This window comes from Hirundo rustica, chromosome 1 (genome assembly GCF_015227805.2).
Source record: "Hirundo rustica isolate bHirRus1 chromosome 1, bHirRus1.pri.v3, whole genome shotgun sequence".
In the NCBI taxonomy this organism is placed as follows: Eukaryota; Metazoa; Chordata; class Aves; order Passeriformes; family Hirundinidae; genus Hirundo; species Hirundo rustica.
The window spans coordinates 142,186,094-142,210,961 of record NC_053450.1 but is presented as its reverse complement, the minus strand read 5'-3'; the positions used below and the strand labels follow the sequence as shown (position 1 = coordinate 142,210,961).

The 24,868-nt window shown below is 42.4% G+C and overlaps 1 protein-coding gene across 2 annotated transcripts in view; it reads left to right on the top strand.

Annotated features, from left to right (window-relative positions):
- Nucleotides 1-3,855: 3,855 nt before the first annotated feature.
- The window catches only part of ITGB1 (integrin subunit beta 1), a 44,337-nt gene continuing 23,324 nt past the window's right edge, over nt 3,856-24,868 (top strand). For both annotated transcript variants that reach the window (XM_040056215.2, XM_040056207.1), the window contains exons 1-3: nt 3,856-3,958; nt 23,383-23,452; nt 23,700-23,785. In XM_040056215.2, the coding sequence (XP_039912149.1) occupies nt 3,950-3,958; nt 23,383-23,452; nt 23,700-23,785 (165 nt within the window). In that variant the 5' untranslated portion in view covers nt 3,856-3,949. The remainder of the gene's footprint in view (nt 3,959-23,382; nt 23,453-23,699; nt 23,786-24,868) is intronic.

Here is a 24,868-nt window from a genome sequence, read left to right as displayed (position 1 = left end):
GCTGCACTGATCCCCAGCCCCTCTACTCCAGCAGCCTGCTCTGTCCCAGCAGGGGCACAGTCCCACCACAAGGGCCGTGTGCTCTGCTGACCTCTCCTCTCTTCTTGCCTGACAGACACAAGTTGCTTTTTAAACGCTGGTGAGCCGAAGGAAGGGCTTGGCGGACTCTGACCTTTTCAGGCTCATGTTAAACACAGGCCTGTCATTGAACAAAGCAGAGAACTAAGCGTTGATCATAAACCAGGTGTTAATATATCAGTTTTATTGCACCTAAGTGCCGCACATTGCTCCAGTGAACAGCAGGCAGACAACCTTGCAGAGCAAACCTTTGCCCACAGGATACAGTCTATGGCAATCTCCTGGCTGAACGTTTGTGACTCACTTCACTCCTTGTGTGGGGCAGGAGAACCTGGCTCCAGTGTCAACACCGCGTTCCGTATCTCGGGCACGCTGTACATGGCTGACAGGCCGCCGGACTTGCTCCCTGCCTGCCTCCAGAGAAGTGTTGCTCATCCCTCATGAGGAGCCAAATAGAGGCTGTTATCAGAAGCAATGACCACAACCATTTAGCACCATCATTTCCTGTACTAAATGACCCTTCTAATAATACCTTCTCCATGAATCTTGTGTCCAAGGCCTAACATCTCCTCCATCCTCCACACTGGAAGCCAGAGCCCAGAGCTGACCAGCTGCCAGCAAGGTCTAAGTGCTCGCTCAGTGCCCCTTGGCAACTGCACAGCTGCTGCTGGAATAAAACAGCAGCTGCAGCTCTGCTCCAAGGTCAGGCCAGGAAAACTGGGTGCTGCCGCAGCCAGCTCAAGCCAGGTGGCTGCAGTCTGATACGTGCCCAGGAGACCTGCTTTCTTTTCCCGGCTCCATTGCTATCCTTGGGAAAATGACTTTGACTTTCTGTTTTCCCTCCCACCATTTATCTATCTTTTGTGATTAGACCATGATTCTTTACCTCAGGTTGATAACTTGGTTTTCTTTAGTTTGGAAAGAAAAAAATACTTTAAGTAGGGTAGGAGCATTTTGAAGAGGCAGGGAAGGAAAAGAAGTGGGGTGGAAAGGGAAAGTACACTGCTGTAAGTTACAAAGTTTGCTGGGAAATTGGAGCAGTACAGATAAATTATCACTCCCTGGGGCAGAGGTGAGCGAGATATCTAGAACAGTATGAAGAAGTAAAGGTGGAAGTGTTAGTGGCTGGTGAGATTATGAAGTTGCCTAATGAGCACCCTGATGGGAGGTATTTGCATTTGGGTATTAATGTGCAACTCATGGCTCTCCTGTGTTTGTTATCACTGAGGCCCCAGTAGAAAAATCTCCCTCTAAACTCTTTGCAAGCTGCAGGAGTGGAGTAGATGCTGGAGAACAGGGTGACAGCAGTGTGAGCTTTAGTAAGTCAGAGTTCAGCAGCTTGGCAGCAACATGTGGCGAACGGGAAACTGCAGCCAAGGAAATACCCTGATAACTGGTGAGGAGCTGCTGCAGCTTCTCCTACCAACCAGTTCCTGCTTCTCTGGAGGCACCCAAGGGACCCCTCACTCCCAAGGTTCCCAGCCAGGCACTGGGAGGGATTGCAGTGGAGCTGCCTGGCACAGGGATACTCAGCCCCAGCCCTGGAGCTGCAGCTGGGCACCCCTGATTTACAGAGCTGGCATCTTTACAAAGGCAACCCCGGACACACCAAAACCTGGTTTGGGATTTGTGTTTGTATAAAAGTTATAATAAAACCTGTATCTGAAAGATAAGTTAACAGTGAACCAAACACTTCCCAGCTTTCCACTCTATCCATAAAATCCCATCTTTTCTCGAGCCCCCCTGTGCAAAACTGTTCACTCATTCTCCCAGATGTCATGTACACTGCAGTCTAGAGATGCTACATTAAACATTTTGACATCACCTACAATCGTGTCTACTGGCTCAGACACTTCCAGCACTTTTTTTTTTTTCTGACATCTTTAGTACTTCAGAAGTGTTGGAAAATAACAAATGATTTTCATACCCATCTGTGCTCTCCAAAGGAGTCCAGAAAGCAGCCAGATAATTCAGTGATTTTTTTTTTTTCAGCCATTTGTGAGACTTTTTCCTGTCGATTTCCTATTGCTCAGCACAGCCAGCTACTCGACACAATAAGATCTGAGCAGAACATTGGATAGCACTTGAACCAGTCTGTTGAGCACTTTTATTTACTCCTCAGAGCCCTAGTGATCTTGGTAGCACATTTTTGCCACCACTTCTTTGCAGTACACTATAGTGGATGGCTGCTCATTATTTGCCTATTCTGGCAAAATCACAGAATATTCAGAGTTAGAAGGAACCCGCAAGGATCATCGAGTCTATCTTTTAAGTTAATGGCCCATACATGGATCAAAATCCACAACCTTGTCATAATTAACACCAGATGTGCATTTTTCCCCTGCAATAAAGAAGTGGAGAAGAATACCTTGGATAAAATTAATTTTTATCTTCCAATACTTAAATTTCCCACATTTTTGGCAGATCACTATCCCTCCGGCATTGGCTTTAAGATTGCATGGCATTATTTTTTACCATTTTTAAAATTTTGGCTTTCTGGTGGCTTTCTTCTTTCCTGGCAGTACTAATATTACATATTGATTTACCTGTTGAAACATATAGTCCCTGCTGTCCTTATCTCTGAATGTTGAAGTTATTTATCTACCATTTCATTTGTCGAGTGCTTGCTTTTGATGGAGCTGCTTGGAGTAGCAGTCTGTCATTTCAATCTCATTTTCCAACACCACTAAAACAGTTTTGCAATTACAGCTGTATCAGCATTAAAAGCTTCTGCTAATACAGCTGTTACAAGACTGCACCCTAAACCACTGCACTGCCCAAGTGGAACACGGGGTTGAATCCCAGGCCACACTTGAGTAAAGTAGAAGCATCATTCCTTTCGTATTTCAAAATGCAGTTAGAAAGCAAGCAGGGGAAAAGTGATTAAAATTATGAACACGTTGCAGCACCAGTGGTTAAGTTAACCATACAAAACCAAGAACTGACACAAGCTCCAGTAGCCACACATAAAGGCACAGCGCTTAGAGCTCTGAGCTGTGAGTTCATAGCTTGCGCTTCCCAACACCTTATCTTCAAAAAGGTTTCGAATGGCACTGGTTTAAATTTTTTTTAATCGGTAATTTCCCAAGTACCTTCTTTAAGGGGCACTTTAAAATACCAAGAGCACGCTCCAAACACCAGCAGGCTCCGGCCGAGGGACTTGGGGAAAGCCGCTCTTCAGCTCGGAGCGCGTGTTAGCACCAGACAATCCCACTCATCGCTTAGTGACTTCCACATCCATCAATCACTTAGCGACTTCCATGGCTTTTGGAAACAGCTACCAGCAAGAGGAACGGGCGATCCCCCTTTGCCCAGATTCCCCGCTGCCGCCGCGCGTGGAACCAGGCAGGGAGGGAAGCAAGGAGAAGATCCCTGGAAAAGGGCTGGGCTCCAATAGCCTTCGGGCACCGGCGGGAGCGAGGGGGCCGCGGGGCAGCCCCAGCCCCGTCCCCACCCACCGGCCCAGCCCGGGGGCTGCAGCGCCGGGGCCCGGCGGCCGGGCCGCTGGCAAACCCCGCCAAATAAGGCTCTGGCGGGCGGCACGGATGGAAGCGGGAGGGAAGCGGGCACCGAGCCCCGCCTCAAGCGCCGCTCTCCCGTGCATGCCCGCCGCGCCGCAGACGCCTCCCCGGCCCGCTTGACGGCAGCCGGGAGGAATGTGTTTCCGGGGCGGGTAAAGCGGAGTGCGGACCTCCTCTCCCCTCCCCCGCGGGCCGGGCTCCCGCAGCAGCTCGGAGCAGGCGGCGGCGGGCAGCCAGCGAGGAGCGAGCCCGGGCGTCCCGCCGCGCCCAGCCCTGCCCAGCCCAGGACGCCGGGGCAGAGGGAGCCGCAGCGAGCCGGGCGGGCCGGAGCGCGCCCGCCGCCCGGAGCCATGGCCGAGGTAACGGGAGGACGGGCGGGGATCGCAGCCGGCCGGGAGCGGGATGAGCGGTGCCTGTGGCCGCCCCGGGGCTCGGCGCCTCGGGCGGGCGGCGCGGGACCGCGAGCGCCGCTTCCCGCGCCGGGAGCCGCCGCCGCCCCGCGTGCGGGTCCCCGGGCGCCGGTCCGGGCGGAGGACGGGGCGCCGCCTCCCGCCGTGCCTGCCCGGCGCCGTGGGCGGGAAGGTGTCGGGCCCAGCCTGAGGCTTCCTGTGGCGGCGGGACGGCGGCCTCGGGCCTCCCGTGCCGCCGGGGCCGGCCGGGCCTTTGTCCGCTCGGGGCCGGCCCTACCCCGGCAGCGCCCCGACCTCTCCTCTCCGAGAGGGACGGAGCCCGTGCCGGTGCCCTGTCCCGGCCGCCGCCTCCCGCCGGTGGTTCCCGGGGAAGGGGTAGCACTCGGCTGGGAAAGTTTCGGGCGACTTCCCGGGAGTGCGGGCGCGGGCGGGCGTCCGGAGGGGGACGGTGCCTTCCGCGGGAAGCGGGCGCTGGAGGTGCAGGAATGGGAACGAAACGACTGAGGCAGTGCGGGAACCTGAGTACCCGGGGTTCTGACCTGCACGTATCTGCAGAAGGCGAGCGCTGAGTGCGGGGTATGTGCAGTTTGAATGACGGGATGGTCGCAGTGCAGCGTTTGGCTGCTCCATGCGTCCAAACTGGCTCTGAGCCTCTATAGCTTGCTATAAACTTGTGTCGGGATGGAAGTGGGAATGTGAGGCCTCTGTGTCATATCCCGCATGGGAATTTCTGAAAAATCTTACAGCGATAGTACCGCAGTGCTTTGTCTCCTATTATTGCCTTCATTTACCGGTGGTTGGAAATGTGAAGCGATGGGAAATTCATTCTGACTCACTGTTTAGGCCTATGTCAGATGTCTTTATGTTACGGAACAAGTATCTGACTGCCTGTTAAACTCATTAGGTAGCCTTTGTGACTGTTTATGAAAAAAAGTTTCACGTTTGCTTCGTTTGTCCTTGATAGAATACAACAGTCCATTCATGCCAGCACATGTGCACATAGGTGTTGGGTGAAAATGTTGATTTTTCTGGTAGATTTGCCATTGCTGCTACAGTCCCGTTCATGCCAAGATACACAAACCTTTAGGAATAAGGATTGTCTCTATTTAGATTAGTGGAACCACTCATGGCTAATGCTACTTGTGTGCTAAGGTGTTGAAATGAAGCAGGACTTTATGTATGTGGAAACAGATTTAAATAACTTGTGCTCTTGGCACACTGATCATTTGGTAGGTGATGGTGGTAGCGTGAGGAAAAATTAGTTTTGAGAAGTGAGACAGCTTGGTAACAGTGAGGGGGCTTTGTTGTTCTTGGTTGTTTGTACGGGTTTTTTTTAAGTAGTGTTATACTACTAGAAAGATGTAAATTAGACTAAATTAAACAAGAATAAGAGTAGCAAAGACGTTCACTGTCCACATCCATCCCAGCAACGAAACCGATGATTCATTCTCCTGTCACAAAAAATATTACTTGCCTCTGGGAAATGATTAAGTAGCATTTTGCAAGCTTGCCTAAGGCTCTGTTTATAAGGGTTGCAAAAACCGAGCCATTGGCAATAGGTTGGCAAGACAAGACAAGTTTAAGATGTGAACACCTTCAACTTTTGTCCTTTTCAAAGATGTTTCAGCTGAAAGGTGAAAAACTGACAGGCATGCATAATCTTACCTTGATCAAAGTTGGAGCTGGTAAGTGCTGTATCTGTTTGCCAGCTGCATGATAACTAAGCCATATTTATTTCAAAATGACATGTCAGCAGTTAAAACTCTGGTGTTCTTTGTGGGTGCAGCCAGGGAGCTCATTCTGCTGTATTCAGGCCATCATCTGTGCCATGTCCCCAGTAATGCCCACCCTTGTGAAGGACTGATTTGGAGGATTGCTTGTTTCTCTAAGAATATGCATAAATTTGTGATGGGAGTGCAGAATTCCAGTGTTTTGTCTTGAGTGTTTTAAATGACTCAAGTGGTTAGCCTTACACCACTTCCTCTGGGAAGTGATTCCCAAAGCTGAAAGAAAACTGTCTGATAACTTTTCCTGCTGTTCCTTCTTCCTGATTCTTGATTTCATTCCTCTCTCTAAACTGTCCTCTCTATAACTCTCATTGAGTAGCTGTGCTGTAGTTCAGATTTGAAAAAAGCTTGTTTGCTATAGCAGCGGCTCAGGAAGTAGATAACTTGGGTAGCAGAAAGGCATGAGTTCTCTTTGAGGAGAACCATGCACACATGGGGTGGGCACGTGCTGTGGTCTCCCTTGCCCTGAATATAATTCCCTTGCTGCTGCTGGTATGAGTGCCCGTCAGTTGTTTGTAAATAGTTGTCATGCCTACCTTTCCACCCAGTCTCGATTTAGTTGAGTGATGTGATGCACACTTAGCTTGTGGTTCTCCCAACTTCTCATCAATCTGCTACAGGCTTCATGGTTGGCTGTGGCTCTTGGTACTGAAGCAGTGATTGCTCAACAGGCTGTTGAGTACCTTCTCTTGATGGGACCCTTTTAGTAAGCAAGGGCTCTGGTTCTGCATAGGGCTTTTTCCTTCTGGTGGACAGCCATCTGTTGCTTCTCTCCTGCCTGTGGTCCTGGGCCCTGGATTTCTTTGGTGTGGACCTGCTCCTGATGCCTCGTGCAGCCTTTGCTTGTGTCACCTGTCACTGCTGCACTGGAGGTGGGTGTGTGAGCTGTGCTACTTTCACTGGTAGTTCTCCTCACATGGTGTGGGGGGTGGATTTTGTGGAGGAAGGCTGGAATGGAGCTTGCTGGCCATTGGTATACCTGACTTTCCTCTTCCTCATTCCTTTCCAAATTTGTCTTCCATGTAAGACAGACTATTGTAATCAGTGAGACATTGCAGAAATGAAGTTAAATTAGTATTAATCACTAGCTTTAAGATTGCTCATGCCATCTCATGTGGCACTTGGAAAAGACACTGATGAGATAGATCCAGAAAAGACAGAATCCATACTTTACAGTAGCAGAGCCTATTCTGCCTCTTTGCTTTTCTAGAACATCAAGTGATTTTTTTTTTCCAACTTTTTTTTTAGGATGGCCAATCCCCTTGGCATCCTTTTAATTCTTAGGAGCTTCCATCAGCCCTCGGAGAGGGAATCATTGTTGGGAGTGCCCTTTTTTTTTTTTTTTTTTTTTTTTATTTGCCTTTTAAACTGCATCTATTGGTGGAGCTTGTAAACCAATTACATAAATTAAATCAATCTTAAAAATGTAATTAAGGCAATATGTAGTTAGATTTATTTTGGAAGTGTCATTAAAAAATACTTGTCAGTATGTGTGCTATTCCCCTGTGACTAGATTTTTAAGTCAGCTGCTATATTCTGTGCCTGGTGGAAAATTTCCTGTCTCCCAGCAGCAGAAAACGTGGAGTTCAGTCTGTGTTTTCCTGCTTCTCATCTCCCATCTGTCTTTATATTGCTGATTCTACAAATTGTTTCACTCGCCCCACTCGCCTTGCTCTGAAGTCACGTTCTAATAGCAGCGGTCTCACTGCCGGTTATAACGTTGCTGATTCGATAGTCAAGGTTTTTCAGGCTTCTGCTCTGGTACAGGTGTGCAGGGATGTTTTTTAGACAAATACATCTCAAAGCTGTACATGACAATAAGTTTTTGTTGTATGGGAGAGTTAGCTGGTTTTTTTTCTGAAGAGGATGTTTGTTTGCCTTTCAAGAGGGAAGGAATATCACAGATTTGAGAACAAATGAATAGATGAACATATTCTGCAGCTCTGTCTCCTGGACAGATACTGGCAATATCTGTGTCTAATTTAATGCTCCTTTTGTGTCAGAAAATTAAAATCTGTTGGATAGTTCTAATGCTGCTGCATATTGTCATTTATGGTGGCTTGTATGTTCTGCATTTTTCTGTGTAGTTCCTTCTTGCTCTGCTCTGTGGTGTATTCTGTTGCCAACTTTCTAAAAAGGATGATGTTTCTTGTCATGCGGTAACCAGAGGGGACCACAGTATTGACCAGTATCTGTCAGTTGTTGTGGTTATGGCGTTTCTGGGGTAGCCTACAAAGCCATTTGTGTGCTAACACACAAGTGGGAAGACAAATTCTATTTCTTTTTTTTTTCCTAATTTGTCCTGCATAGGCGTGGTCCAGTAGCCTAAACTCTCAAAACTGTAAGTCAGAATAAATTTATGAGAAGAAGTCTTCTCTGAACGTTTTTTTCTTCCACCATGTGGATTATTAGTGTAAGTACCAGTAAAAAGTATATACAGTTTCATTGTAAGAAATTGTCATGTGTTTAGCTGTGTGAGTTTCTAGCCTGATTTAAGACACATGTAAGCTTGCTGAACAGCTTCTGTTGGGAATGTTACTCAGAAGATGAAAATTTTCACTTCTGTGAACAAAAAATGAGACACTGGGCACCTCATTATACATCACTAAATAATGATTGCCTTTTCAAGTACTAAAGGTGCTCTCTTTAGCAGAATGTTGTTAGTAAACATCCTGTATTTTTGTAATAACCACCTTCTCTTTTCTGGTCATAAAGTAATCAGAGTGGTTAGTGCACTTCCTTGGCTATTGTATTCTCCCATTAATGTATTTGATATGTTCAGAGAAATGGTAAAGGCTCTAACAAAATTTGCACCTAACCAAGCACATGGCAGGGGAATTAGCCTGATGAGACTATAATATTAATGCTTTATTTTGCAAAAGGTGATAGAATTCCTACTTGTAATCATCTTTGGAATGCCACTGAGCAGAGGCTCTTTAATATATTAGGTTTGGGGGGGGAGGTTTTTGCTATATCGTTCTCATTTCTCGTTACAGTCAGCTGCAAAATGGGTTATGAAACATGCTTTCTGTCTTAAAAGTAGTTTCATGTGCTTTTTTTCTTTTCCAACAGCAGCAACAAAATACCATGAGTATTCTTGTGGTTTTATTAGAGGGGAAAGTTTTGAGTAACAAAGCTGAGGCTAGAATCTTAACTCTGTTATTGCATGTAAGAGCTAAGAAGATACTGATCTTTTCTCGCCATCTTTTTCATTCCTTCCTATCGCAGAAAAATGTTTTGCGAATCTTTGTTAAATTAATGCAGTTAATTAATGCAGATTTTGTCAACAAATCATTAGACTATAAAAGTTGCTTTCACAAAAATTTTAATCTTAATGAAGTGCAGATTCTTCTTTATAATGCTCATAAACTGCAACATATACAGTATGTAATGCCAGTATTTCCTCCCCCAAATGATTGGCATCGTATTTGTTCTCTTAGTAGTTTCTGCTTTGTGTTTTGTATGACATCACCTACTTACACTTAACTTAGTCCTAGTTTTGACTCACTTAGTTTTAACTTCTGCTCTTGGTACATTCTAGTGCAAAAGCAGGAAGAAGGGCTGTTGTTTGTGCGAATTCTTGTTGTTTTAAATGATAATTTTCTCTGTAGTATTTACGCTATGAAGAAGTACTTGCATATAGTTAATTTTCTGTTACAGCTATTAATAATTTTTTTTTAACTTTATAGAAGTATAAGTAAGATAGCATTTTTGATATGGAAGCTGAATGGAAAAAGAAATCTTTCTTCTTTTCTCATCCTTTGTGGTAGACTGAAAAACAGTAATTATATATTGGGCTGAACTGAAACACTGAACTTATCCTCATTTAAAGATGACTGATTTGTGGTTATTTAAAAGAGAAGAAAAGTAATTGTATTTGATTCATTTAAAAGGAGTCAGTATTTCACTTAGGAAATGGTGATGAGTCAAAGGTGGTATCTTGGATATCAGCGCATACTTGGTCTCTGAGAAACAAACCTGAGACTGGGATGTGTAGTTTGGCATAACCTTGCCCTTGAAGTAAATATTGAGATATGGATGTGTCCATTCTGCAAGAGGAGAAGGAGGTTAAGTTGTCATTCTGGTGTTTCTTAATTTTCTTCGGTGGAATTGTAGTTTAACGTGTCACAACATGTGCTTACCTTGTGCAGTGGCACCAAGAGTCACATCTTCCCCTTGTGCAGGAAGCTGCTCTACAAAGCCATCTGATCTGTCCTCATCTGCTCTGGGTCTCTGTAGGCTGGCAAGACCTGCTGGTAATGATCTTCCACAAAGCAGAGGATGCTCTCCCAGTGAGCAGTGAGGTAACCAGAGCACCAGGAGCATCCTGGGGACCGTAGGAGGTCATTTGAAGGACCTGGCATTCTAGTAGCTTGGCCACCATCCTCCACAAATTCAGCTGCTTAAGTGTTAAATTGGCAACATCCAGCTCTGCCTAGACCCTCCTGCTGTCTGGTTTTCCATATCACGGGTAGAGAGGTTTTGTGTAAAGATGAGTATAATTAAAAGGAAAGCCTGTTTCTGAGGTGGAGATAAATATGAAAGAATATAATCTTTTTGATGTTAAATCAAAGCACTCTCACAGATATCAAAAGATGACATTTTAGTAGTTAGTTATTGATAAATTTGGAATAAATGTTATATCAGGGTGACTTCTGATACTGCTAACACATCTTTAAGAATGGACTGGCTGAAGGCTTTATGCTTGTCCAGTCAGCAAGTGAAATGCTCCCTCTTCTGTTAATGAAAAGGAGAAGTGAGGAAATCTTTGCTATCATCATCCTCAGGGTTGGCTAGGGGAATGGTTGATGTGCTGCCAGTGAGTTCTGGCTGGGCTTTTTTCTTATTACACTGACATTTTATTTTCTGGTGTATTAGGAAATTAGTTTTAGTGGGCTTAGGATCAGGTCAAGAATTACCTTCTCAGAGGTTCCTTTTGTGCTTTTGCAAGGTCGTATTTAGTGGGTGTTATTGTGCTGACTTTGTGATGCCAGGTGGAGCTTGTCCCAAAGCTGAAAGGCATGCTGTAGCCCATCTGCATAAAATACAAAGCTTGACGCTTTTTGAATTGTCAGTTCTCTGATTTTGTGTCAGAATAGATTAAAAACCTGTCTTTCAGTTACATATTAATGTAATTTATGTGCATCTCCAAAATATCTGAAAGTGTAACATTTTAGAAGATAACACTTGTTCTTTGCTTTTACTGTGCAGTTCAAAAATGGGGAGAGATTTTTTTTGCGTGTGTGTGTGTTGTTTTTGTCACTTCTATGCAAATACAAATCAGTGTGTGAAATTAATGTACAAGAACTTCAGTGTAATTTTTCCTGGGTGTGGGCTTCAGCATAAAAAAGGAAACAGCAAATTTCCTTTTTTGGAAGAACATGCTGCACATATCAGCTATGGGTTGTTAAAAACACGTAATAAAACCAATAAACAGCAATAAACATTTTTTTTAATGTATGTGTTATCTCCCTCCGCTACACATGCTGTTTACATAACTTTTCAAAGGCTAGACTAAAATGTTACACAGCCAGTTAGAGATACTTCATTTCAGTGCAAAACTCAACTTCAGCCTTAAGGAGTAACTATACTGTGTAAGATTGCTGCCAGCATTTTTACCATTGCCAGCTGTCGGGTTTGGAGAGTGTTCGGATAGTAATAAAAGAATTTGCACAGATACTGCCTCTTTTTGGTGCATAATTCACAATGCAGTTTCACTTTCTAAATGAATAATATATGTATTTAATATGATTAGCATTTGTTTGGAGCTGGAAGCAATTTTAATGCTGTGTCTCTGCAGAGTTAGAAAAAAATGAGCTCACTCATTAGTGATAACTCAAAACTCTGCAGCAAACAATTGGTTTTCAAATTTACCAAAATGTTCCAGTGGGTTTTGAACCATGAATTCAACTAAAATTGTGTTTAATTTTTGTAAGAGTGTGGTTCTGCAGCAATTTATGCCAGCTGTAGGTCTCAGCTGACCCTCCTACCTCTAGCTGTGCAGTTTTGCCATCCTGCTTGCATCAGGTGTGGAAGTTATAGGGCTGTACATCGAGTTATTGAAATAACCGTTCTGGTTGAAAAACAGCTTGACAAAAAATTAATTTTCAGCTAGATCAGCTCTTGGAGACCACATGCACTGCGAGGGACATGCTTCAGAGCTAAGGGAGGAACGGGAAAACCTGCAACTCATAGCGAGAGCGTGTGGCACTGTGGCAGTCCAGAGATAAGTTGGCATAAACTGCCGTGGAACCTGACAGCATCTGCTGGTGCCTGCTTCAGTGCTCTTCTGACTTGAGTAATCCATCTTAACTTGCTAGATGAGGTGATAAATCACTCAGCAAGGTGTTATTGCTCAGCTCGTTCCACTGGCTCAGCTAAGAGGTGAAAGCATTGTCCGCAGTTGGCACCAGAGATATGAAGGGTGCAAAGTGGGGAATTTTAGGGTCTGGAGAAGTTGAGCTGTCTCCAGGGTTCACTAGTAGCAAAGTGGTAGATGGACTTGGCTACTATGAGAAATCTCATCTTTTATTATCTTTTGCAGTGCTCTTGGAAGCAGGATTCCAGGCTTAAAATCCTGCTCTGGAAAGCAGCAGAAGTGTATGAATAGATTTTTCAGGCCAGGACTGCTTTTTATGAAGTACTTTGTGATGAGTCTGGGTGGTTTTGGTTTTTTTTATTAAAAAATCATCTAAAGTTAAAGTAATTTTTTTCCTGAGATTGATCAGCTTTTTGCAAGTGCTCAAATTTGCCTCAAAATCTGGATGAAGTCTGCTGTTTATTTCAGTTTGTGCTTCTGCCTAGTCAGTTATTTCTGCCGTTGAACTAATAATCATCGTTAGTTATGTACACAAAAATATATAACATACATATGAAAAATTAAATATATAGAGAATTAAATTATATTCCTAATGTCATAGATACAGATTTATAAGGCTATATGTAGTTCTGTGAGATGACCAGTTTTTTGTTATTTCTACATGATCATTTTTCTGGACATTAAAAGAGTGTTGAGGATGAGAGTTGTTTCAGTACAAGTCTCATTCTAAATTGTGTTTGAATACTGAATATATAGTGAATATTTTTAAAAACTTGATGTTAAGTATTTGAATATTATCTGTAAATATTAATTTATGTGCTTGCTATTCATATTCTGAACTAAAATATGAACAAACATCAACAAACCCAAAATCCTTCAATATTTTGTTCTTTGCTTGTGTTCATTTCTTCTGCCAACTAATTAATTCTGATAACCTGTAAAAATAAAATCAGAATAATTCCCCAAACTGGCTGGCTGTGTTACAGAACGTTTATAAACAATTCATCCAAGATCAGCTTAGGATAGTTGGCCCGGGACAGCCTGAATTTAGGCTGGTTTAGCAGCAGAGAGCCCAGTGTAATTTTGAAGGGCAGTCAGTCTGTCAGCCGCCTACCCCTTGAAGGGCAGACAGTTCCTCAGCACTCCTGTGTCCATGTAGAGTTCTGGTTTTCACTGAGGCTGACAGAAAGTGGCTTCTGACATGGAGGGGAAAGGGACGGCTCAAGGTCCAAGTGGAGCTGGCTTGGGGTGAGGGAGGTCCCTAAGTGGTGGTGCAGGGTCAGAGGTTGCTGTTTTGGAGATGCTGCAGCACTGCTGATTCTTTCAGCTGCAGTTAGCTTTCATCTGGGTTTTGTCTGGTGAAACTGTACCCTGAGTGTTAATGATAGCTCCTGGTGGGTGAACTCTGCCATGTAACAACAGACGAGTTTCCGCTGAGTTTGCTCTTTGTGGTGTGCCAGCTGCTGGCTTCCTGCAGTACCTGCAGCAATAGCCAGCAACACATTTGCAATTGTTTTTTCTTAAAGAAATAGATGAGTGAGACATTGCATTTATTGAAATTCTCTAGCTTTTTACTTAAGAACATACTTGCCTCTCTTCTGCTTTTCCTTTAACAGAAAAGCTTGGATTAAAGTAAATTTAACCAGATGTTGTGGCAGTCATGGAGGCAGTACAGCCTCGGAAGCATCAGTTACAGTCAGCTGTGTAAGAGCTATATTTATATGCTTAACTAAACTTTTCATTTCCCCACGTGGATAAATGTGAGGTTTAAGTTGCACAAAATTAAATAGCGTCTTTATGGGAGTAGTAAGTGGTGCAGAGTGTACAGGAATTTAATACTACCACACAGAAGAGACCCCCATGTTTTCTACTAGAATAGCTTAAATCATTTTGTGGTATTGCTGATTGTAATCTGTCAGCGTTAAACTTAGCCAAGAAGTGTTGTAGGCTGGAAAAAACTATGCAAACAAGTTAAATACCCAGTTCACACTTTCTCCACCAAAAACATAGTGTTATATTTAGACTGGAGAAGAAATTAAGTTGTTATGGCATGGTTCTAAAAACATTTGAAAAGTACAGAAACAACCGATTTTTAAAATTCTGTTTTAATCAGAGTTGTGTGAAGAGATGCTTGTAATAATGAAAATCCTGAAATATTTGTTACAGAAAAGTGCCTGCTGATAGGAGCAAGATTGAGTAGGGTGATAATTCTTAAAAATTTCTGGAGACAACGTGCTTTGAGTCAGTAAGGTTGTGATTAGCTATTGGAAGCTTATGTTTGAAAGAGTATGGAAAAGGGGTATTTTTGACAATGACAGTTTTAAGGGGAAAAAATTACATGTTTTTGTTATTGGCACATGTCCACTTTGTATATTTATCCTTAAAGAGGAAGCTTTCTAGGTGTGCATGTATAGAGGTGCTATAGGTGCAGCAAACACTTTCAACCACAGTATCGGTAGCAATGGGCTTGGTGTGTTTTAGTGGTTTAGGCTTGGAGAGGTGTCTTTGCAGGCTGCTTGCATGCCAGCATAAGCAGCACAGGAACAGGTTCTATTTTGTCCTTTCCTAAAATTCAAAGAGCTTCATCCTTGTAGGAATCCCTGGGTTCTGTGGGCAGGATGCATGGACATGGGATTTCATAAGCACAACACTTTCAGAAGTGTAGAGCGAGATGTAAATGTTATAGCTTAAACTAGGTATAAGCCATAGGTAATCAACACGTAAAGTACATTGCTGATATTTTAATGAGGTGTAGCCTCAAGTCTCTGAGTGCTAGGTTGGAGAACATGCAGAGTCCTATTTCTCTCCTAATTTAGTGTTGAATGTTAAGCACAATACACGTGTTTGTTATTCTAGTCTTCCAAAATACAGCTGTCAGAGTTTACGATGTAAATTGCAGTTTGCGGATAACTACCTGGTAAAAATATTTAAATAAAAAGGAACATTTTCATGTGAAAGAGTACCTGAATTGGCTCTTGAACAGTTTTGTATGTGGTTATCCATATACAAAATAGTTTTGTATATGGTTATCCTGCACAGATTGCTTGTTCTTGTGAGCTGTGTCTAAGTACTACCTGTCTTTCAGGTGCTGAGATGCTTTCCAAAGCAGCTCCTGAACTGTGGAATCTTGGCTTCAAGTTACGATCCAACAGGTCAAGAAAGTGTTATACAAATAGTCTCTCCATGTGTGTAAAAACCAAGCCAGGGACAAGGATGGTTAAGACAGCAAAGTAGTGTTCTTAAATTAGTAATGATTTGTGGTATGGTAGTACTGTGAAGATCCAGTCATGAATTACAAGCTGTCTGTGCATGGCAGTGTGTACACACACAGTTTGAAAAAAGATCCTTCCCTCAAAAGTGGTGCTGACTAACCGGTGTTAATCCTGCCTCTACCACAGTGCTCTCCAAAAGGCCTGAGAACAAAGGGGAGAGATCAAGGTTGCACTCGGGGTTTGCTGACTAGAAAGAGGAAGGCTCTTTGTCAGTAACTGCATCCTCAAGTTGCCCCTGTGCATCTTTTCCCCATTCTTTTACCTTCTGTCAACATCGTCAGCATGCAATTTGGACATGTGTGGGTTCTGAAATGGAAATACTCCATGAAAAGACAAATCATAGTGTGATTCTTGCGATTGTCCTGTGCAAGGCCAGGAGTTTGACTTCAGTGGTCCTTGTGCCAGAATATTCTGTAAGTTGAGTGGGCTTTAGTAGCAGTAGTCTTCTTTACAATTTGCTATGGCACTTGTTTTTCTTGTGATGAGTATTACTTAGGTGTGCAGCTAAGATTGCAAGAGTTTGTCATTAAGAGAAATTATCACTAGATTTTGCTAGAGAAAACACAGAAATACAGTGAAACGCATATAGAAATACAATTAAATCAGGCATGGTATGTAATTGGTTACCTTAATAGGTTTGCTATGTTCCATAAAAGTCTGCATTCTGTAGGTTTTTCTGACTTTCCAGAAGCTCCCTGGCTGCCTTTGGTTCCTTGTATTTAGCTCCTTGTATTCACTTTTAAATTAAGTCCCTAGAGGAGTGCATATAGTTTGGATTGGTCAGGTCTGCAAGTAGAGAGGGATTTCAGCCTGGCGTGCGCTGGTCAGTCATCATCCATGACACACGAGGTTTGCAGTCGAGGCTGTCGTATGGGTCTGAGTGTGAACATATATCTGTTTCTGTTCAGTTTCCTTCAGGGTAGAGCACTTGGGGAAAAAAAAAATAAAGTTCATACTCCAAATTATGAACCCAAGTATCGGCTTTTTCTCATAGACAATATGCTGTAAATCTGTAACTACTAGGGGGAACAGTAACTGGAACCCCACTTAGAGCTTTTTGCCTACCTCCTGCTATATGAGCCCTTCAGTAGGTAAACTAGAGACAAAACTATCAGTTTTCTGTCTCCATGCCTTTTGTTCTTTGTAACAGCTTTGGTTTAATTAAAGCACTAACTAGTGAATCCTGTAGGATGATAGAGCATTCCCAGGAAATGGGAATGCAAACCCTCTGGGGCTGAGGAGGGACTGGAGCCCTGTTACCTTACTTCCTGTGTATGCCACAGTACTGTAAAATATCTGGGATCCATTACCACCTTCTGTCATGTCCCAACTGGTTCTACTGCATTTTATCTTTCTTATTGTGGAGAGATGTCAGATACCAGAAAACTTTATCATCTGCAATTGTTCTGAAACCACTACTGTATTTTTTCTGATTATAGACAGAATTTATGTTTTCCATTAAGAAAAATGTTCCCCTCCACAATTCCCTACAGCCAGGCACCTAACTTGAGCGGATTTCTTTCCATTCCATAATTTAAATCAAAACCAAAAAATACTTTGCATAAAAATACCCAGTGGCTTTTTATTCTGTTATTTAGAACTGTCAGAAAATTGCGAACTCCTGTGAAACTCAGAAACAAATACCAGCAAATTCTGTGTAAAAGCAATAATATGGTCAAACCATGTGTGTGTTTGTGAAGTTAGTGGTTCAGTCTTGAAGCAGCTGTGTCCTGTATAAACTAACAAACACCCCATACTCTGGGGACACAAGATGATAGCATGAGCAGCCTTCCAGCTCTGTTCTCATGAGCTGTGGCCTCAGCCTGCTCATACTTGTACACGAACACTTTTCATTTGTTCTGCCGAAGAGGCCGTGTGATGTAGGTGCCCATGCTGGGATTTCAGTAAAAGACTCAAGGTTATTTTAGAACCTAACACCTACTGATTTTTCCCACTGCATTCAGTCCTTTTTGGTGAATTTTAAGCTACTTGATTTCGTGGGAAATTTTTTAGAGCTATGTGATTAAACTGTGGGTAATAAATGTAGTGTAGCTCAGAGTCTCAGCAGTTGCGTTACTCTTCGTGTTTGTCTACCTTACTGGGCACGGAAGCGGGGCACAGTAGTTTCGATGTCAAACTTGTAGAATTGTGGTATCTTTTCTCATGGCTTGGGCATGCAAAAATGTGTATTCTCATCTCTTTTTGGACTCCCAACCCTGCCAGGGGAATCTTCTGAGCTAACAGTGACATACATTAATTGTGGCAGGTGACCTTATAGAACCATACTGGAATGGAGGAGTTGGTCTCCCTAACCTAAGCAGAAAATCAGTTTTCTGTAGATTTTAACTCTCTTGTAATTGAAACTTAAGTCCTAACTGGTTTATTGTATATTATTTTAATATATGATGCCTTGCTAAAGCAGTGTTTATGGAAGCAATTCTCATAAGTATTTGGAGACTCATTTTATTCCATTAACTTAGAAATAACTGTGAAGTTAAGTCCAGTGTGAAATATTGTTAACTCTTTTATGCTGTAGCATCATGGTAGCTGAAGTGGTTATGCCTTAAAGTTTTCTCAGGAAACATTTTGAGTAAGCAGTCTTGATGTGCTGAACTTTTTGTGTAAAAGTTATTTCAGTGCTAAAGAATCTTTTATTTTGCACTTCAGTCTGGGATAAAATCTCATTCTTTCCAAATTACTGCAAGCAGTTCAAAACCTGCTGCGTTCCCATCTGTGAAGTTACCAGAGGCAGAAGGAACTTTGTGGTCTTGAGCTATGCTGTTAGGCGAGTGGATTGATAGGCTGTTGAAGGAAGGCTTACCTCTAGAATTCCCATTTGGATTGGTGTGTTGCAAAGTCCTGCTCTTGGGACTGCACTTCTGTTGTCCATCTTGACTTTTCCCATCAAATTCACTTTCGCTTCATGGTGATCTAGCTCTGCTGGCTCCTCCCTGATGATGCGGTGTCAGGAGCTGAGCCTCTGTGAAGGGCAGCCATCACAGGGCTGGTCTGCATCCAGGGAACAAATAGTTTTGCAGATTGTGTTTAGGGTTGGGTTCTTTGATTAAAATTGCTGGCAATTCAAACATCAGTGTTTATCCCAAATCTCTGCTTGCTTAATGAAGAAAGCATCACGTTTCTTCATGGTGGTCCTGGAATTTACTGTGCAGTGTATTCCAACAATACTTCAGTATCACAGTAACACTGATTAAGTAAATAAGACGGCTGTGAAGGTCATAAATGAAGAAATACCAATTTAAGATTTGTGGGAAAATCTATACCACAGGCTTGAAAGCTTTCATCATAAGCAACTCTGTGTAAAACTTTTTTTTTTCCCCCCTCACTGGTGCCTTACTCAGCAATATGCTTCTCTCAAAACAGAAAAACGAGATCCCATTTACTGCTTTCATTTATAGTGAATTTCTTCTTTACAGTGAATAGTTGTACAAGCAAGTATGTTCAAAGTTTTCATGTGCAGGCGACTTGGGGATTGTAATTAATGACATCTGTTGTGTGAGTTCTGCTGTCAAGAGTATTTACAGGTCATTGCTAGAGGTTTGTAGTGTCTGATTGCTGTCCCACGTCACTAAGGTTGTTTGGTTCTTCAGTCCCTTCTTTTCCCCCCGCTCCTTTTTCGGAAATGTTAGTGGGATTCATTCTGCCAGTCAGTAAAATTCACACTGAAAAGTATGGCCCTCAGCAAATGCCAGGAAACCTTCTGGAGGGAGGGAAGAAAGAACTGTTGTAGCAGGGTAGCCATCAAGTTCTGAAACAGGCATCTCCAGAGACTATTTCATTTTGCTTATTTTAGAAACAAGTCTCTTCCTGCTCCTTTTTTAAGCAGAGCCTTCATGCCTGGGGGTGGGGGCTTGGCTGTGTGACCAGCGTAGTCCAGCACACCACCACAGGCTGCGCCTTGGGAGCAGGAGCTTTTGCTTCCCCGTCCCCTCCAAGTTCTCTCTTTCTCCATCCTCATTTCACCACTTCTGCCACGCCAGGATTAGTGGTCTTGTACCCAGGTGGAAGAAACAAGACACTTCCTTTGTTGGATTAGTCTCAGACAGATCTTTCCTTGCTCCAGCCCTCCCGGTGGCCTTAGTAATGGATCAGAAAGGAAAGCAGTAAGAATTAATCAACCAGGAGGTCAATTAACAGGAGCGAATAATCAACAAGGAGGCTGGGGCGGCTCTCTTAAGTGACTTTCCATCCTTGCACTACATGAAAGTGGCTGTAAATGTAACGTCAGCTCTAGGAGGAATCAGTTCTGTGCAGCATTTCTGAACCAGGATTTAAACCCATGAAAGGACAGCTCATGCTAAGGAGGCGTCAGGCTGTGGGGAGCACGAATGCGAGCCCAAGAGCGTGAGTTGTGTATTCATTTCTAGGTTTCTAAGTGCAATCAGAGTGGTGTGTGGGGATATGTGTGAGCTGACTGTCTGGATGCTGCCCCAGAACGGTGGCACCTGCACAGCAGCACTTACTGCACGTTTCCCCCGTGGTGTGGTTGCATGTTTCAGTGGAAAGCTTTGCAGTAAGGCACGGTTCAGAATGCCGTAGGGACAGATGCCATGGAGAGTTTTCCTGCGCTTGCCATCAGCTTGGTGGATACTGCAGTACTGGGTGAGATGAGGAGCAGCTCAGCTGAGGGGAATAATGCTGCAGGAACCTAACACATTGTTGTTAATATTGCCTTAATATATCTATAAACTGTGGCCTGTGGCAGTGCCGAGCTGAAGATGATGAGAGGGGAGCAGCACAGCCATCAGTATTTCATTTCAAAGGAATAAATGTGTGTAAAACTCTTACCTTTCTTCCTTGATCCCATTTGCCCAGTTAATTTTTTGCAGGGATGCTATTGCCATTCTAATAAAAAAATTAAATAGGCTTCAGTACTGTGGAGTGGTTAATTTCTAAATATCCTGATGATTAGCAGAATGTGAAGGTTCTAAATACTTAATTTACAAATTCAAAATTCTATGGAGAAATAATCCTTCCTTCTTACTGTTTTCTCTTAGTGAGTGTCATTTCAAATTAAAAGCTCCAGAAATTTCTATCGAAGCTGATTTTATAAATAAAAAATTTTCTTCAATAATTACTAATTTGTCGAAACAGCAAAAAATAACAACTTGGAAGACATTGAATCTAAACTTTTAAGGTTATGTCAATGTTTGATTTGCTAAAATATTTAACAAAAATAGAGTATGGCCCACAAATGTGCAGAAATAATTTTAAAATCAGTTTTTCAACAGCACACCATTTGCAGCCTTTTAAAAAGGATCCAAGTGTTGATACAGTTCTTATTAAAGAGGTTTCAGTCACTTGGCTTTGAGTTCCTTGTATTCAGGGAGGAAAAAAAACCCTCTTTTTCAAGGATTCTGGAATATTTTTCAAGGATTTAGAAAGGGGAGAGCAAGTATAACAGAAAACAGTTGAATGTGTTGCGTAAAGATATTAATTTATTTCTTGTAACAATTGGGGGGGGATCTTTCTGTTGCATCTGTGGTTGAATACTGACACAACATTAAGTTGTAACCCCACCGAGGGTTTCCGGAGGCTGCCTTTGGCCGTCCGGTGTACTCGGGAGTTATTAGTTTGGATTTTGTCCCGCAGTGGAAGAGTGTGCGGGGGGCAGTTCCCGCTGCTGCCGGGGCACTGGCAGGGAATGCGTTTGCCGCAGCGGCAGCAGGGTCGGAGGGTGCGGGTGTGCGCGCCTTTGCTCGCCCGGGACGGCAGTCAGAAGGGAATCCGAACCAGAGGATCTCTGCTGGTGTTTTCCGGCGCTCGGCAGCTGGAAAAGCTGTTAAGCCGTGGAGGTGAAGGAAGCGAGCTGCGTGCTCCGGCTCCGGGAGAGGCATTGGCGCAGCCATATATGGCAAAGGACATTTTCCTTGTTGGCTTCACCGGGACTCTGTGCCCAGAGCTGCGTTCGTCACGCGGATGCATTTCCACTGGAACCTTTCTCTTCCAAGTGGTCTTAATCATAGCTTTAGCACTGTGTCACATCTTTGCTGGCTTATTTATATAGTCTGTGTGGACTTGCTGGGCATCTGCCCTAAAAAGGTGAACTGTTTTTAGTTTTCTTGTCTAGGCTGACAGAAAAGATGGTACTCACCTGTTGCCAGCAGCTTGGCTTTTTTCTTACTGAAAAACCCACTCCGTTCAGGGCTCTACTAAAGGCAAAACTGCTTTTCGAGTAACAAAATATCCTTTCACTTGGCGGTGAAACTTGTTGTTGAACGCAACATACCTACCATAAAACCAGGAAAGAAGAACCTAAAAGTTGAGCAGCCTGGTAAGGACTTGCTGTCCAGACTCCTGCTCTGGTAGGTGAGCTCCTAACCATGGAACCACTGACTTTCCAAGCCTTGCTTCAGTCCCTTCATCTGCCTTCCACCTGCTCACATCCCCTGGGTCACCGTTCCCGTCTGGTTGAGGTTTGTGGTTGCACAAGTTGAATTTAGGTGATCACTTATAAAGGGACTTAATAAAAGAGTGTTCCTGGAAGAGAGTTTTTGGGAATGAAGCACTGGTCACTTGCAGCAGTGTGCAGAGAGAAATTCGGGTTGCGTATATGCAGTAGTATTCAAAAGTTAAGTAAGATATAATTTGCAGTTCAGTTTTTCCCTCTTTTTTTAACCAGTAATTTCTTTTGTGCTTATGCATAACATCTATCAAAGCAGTTCAACACCATATTCTCTTAATTCTTCTGTGTCTAAACTCCACTGCCTGTCCTCTCACCATAGCATCCACTGAAAAGTGAGCCAAAATGATTTATCAGAAAAATATGAGCCATCTAATGCTGTTGTTGGATACAATTTGTTAGCAAAGGGTTGGCTTCTGTTTGAAACTTTCCCCATCAGATTTTGGAGCAGCCATCCCTTCTCTGATAGGTCTGGCTGGATGTGCAAAGGAGCAACTGTGTTTCATTGTGCAAAAACCAAAGCTCAGCTGCTGTTCTAATTTGAGCATTGCTTACTTTGTTGCTAATTTATACGAAAAATAGCACCTCTCAGAGAAAAATTACATGTTCAGTTTAGGAGATCCCGCCAAATTCTCTTTTCCTTGGCTATTCTGCAAGATATTTTTTAGAACAAAAAGTTATTAAGAATGCTTTTGTTTCCAGGATGTCTGCAGAGGCTTTAATTAGGAACAACATTTTAGGGTGTTCAAGGAAACTGGCCGTTATCATCAAAGTTCTCAGAACTCATTATAATGAAGAAAAAAGAATTTAAAATAGTATCAAAATTTAAAAGACAACTGACCCTGGCTGACTACTTGCTATTAAGGTAGAAAAAGAATTCTAAAAATTTAGCCTTTCATTAATACTTATAGCACTGAACAAAGCGTTTTTTTCTTTGATATGCGTGGTATCCATTAATTTTCTGTTCTCTAGAGAAGAAAAAACGGGGTAGAGTTTATGTCAGGGGTGGATGCTTTATGGTGCATATTTTGAGAGGAAATTTCTGGTTTGTTGTATAAAGTGCAAAGTTAATCTGTAAAACGCCCTTTGAAGAGTCCAAAGAGAATGTTTTGTAAAGGGCTTTGGTGTTTATTTTCAAACAGATATGAGTACAGAAGCTTTGTTTCCGTCCCATATTGCTGTGGTAGCTTTATTTAGAAGTCTCTCTCAGATAACATTCAGAGCACAAATATTTTTTTGCAAGGTGTTAAAAGATTGGTCTGGGTTCTTCCCCCCAAGTGAACAGTGTTTCCAAATTTCTCGTAGCTTGCTGGTTTACCTAGCAGAAGAGTATTTCAAAATAATTTAAGAAGCTATTGTTGTCTTCTAAATACAGTGTAGCCCGCAAACCTGGTTTGTATTAGGGCAAAACTGTCCAGCTGGTACAACTAAGATAATTAGATTTGCATTTATTCCATGTTCCTTGTCTCCTCTGAAACACAGTTGTATGTCCACAGCTTTGTGAAATTTTTAATTTTTTTGCACTTACTCAGTGCAGTAAATCATCCAGTTTGGTTTCTGGTTTTGTCTTCCAGACAAATTTCAAGTTGCTCACGTGTGCTGGCGTCCTCTGTTGCTTGATATGGAGTGGATTAGCCCAGCAGGGTAAGGCCCTTGATTGCACTGCAGCATTTAATTGCTGCTCTAAAACTGTATCTGTTTAGCAGTTATTTATGTGGATAAATACAACCTCACTAGACAAATGCTAATGGCAGTAGGTCAGTCATATCTCATGTTAATAACCTGTTTGTAGTTGGAATTTAGTTTACCAAACCAGAGTGAGCCAGAGTGAAATGCTGTTGTTGTAAACACCTTTTTATAAATGAAATTACGGATTTGCATTCCTCTCTAGGTGGAAGTGACTGCATAAAAGCTAATGCAAAGTCATGTGGGGAATGTATACAAGCGGGACCAAACTGTGGCTGGTGTAAAAAAACAGTAAGTGTTGCAGAAATCTTTTTATGGTTTGGTTTTTTCCCTTGGTTTCAAACTTTAGTGAATACTTTACCCGTATAGAAATGTCTGTTTTCATTAATAATAGTTTCCTCTAGTTCTTCAATTCGATACTTATTTGTACTTTAAAAATCAAGTACTATGATTTTTCTGATTTGAGTATTAAAGTTTTTCACAATGAGTTTACTTCTCCTTTTCTAAATTCTAATTGTATACAGACCCTATAGGCTGTCTCATAGTTATTTAAAATTACTCCAGTGTGGACTCTGTCTGAGTATGTTGAATTATATTCTTCCAGTGACATTAGAGCTAATTTTAGACAGATGTAGGTGGAGTAGGGAAAGAGATTGAAGGGGCTTTTTTTTAATGAGAGATTTTTCAGATTTTAGTTTTCTGTTGTTGTAGACTTGAGGAGTAGGAGACAGGTTTGTGTGGGTGGGTAGTTTGCTTCATTAAGAAACAAAAAGGGTATGTTCTTAGGTTAAGAAAAATTAAGTTCAGAAAGCTACAAAGTATGAGCTATAACCGGTGTATGCTGACATAACTTCTTCAGGTTAGAAAAAGAAGAAAATGTTTTCTATAGCTCTTCATAGGTTTGTTATTGGAAACTGAGAAATTTTCCTGTTTCTTGCTAGGAGATGATAATTTATATTTATTTCTATATATTGCATAGTTACTGTTCCCTAAACCAGCTTATAAATTTGCAACATTTAATTAAACTGACTGATTTTATAATTTGGCCTTGAGCTATCAGATTTCCTGGAGGTCTGTGTCACCAAAAACTGACAAAGTTTATTTATTTATATGCATATTTTGGGGATGGGGGCAGAATCAGAATCGCAAAGTTAGAAACCTTATTTATTTATATTTGAGGTTAGAGCTTTTTTAGGGTTTGAGTTAATGATAATTTGTTGTTCAGAACAAAGTTAAGGATTGCTTTTGCTTATGGGTGTTACTTTCAGATTGAATTTCCCCAAAGTAAGCATCTGTCTTTACCCTGCTCTGTCAGCATATAGCTATTACTTTATTGTGGAGTACCAACATACACTTACAGAATCTTAATTAAAA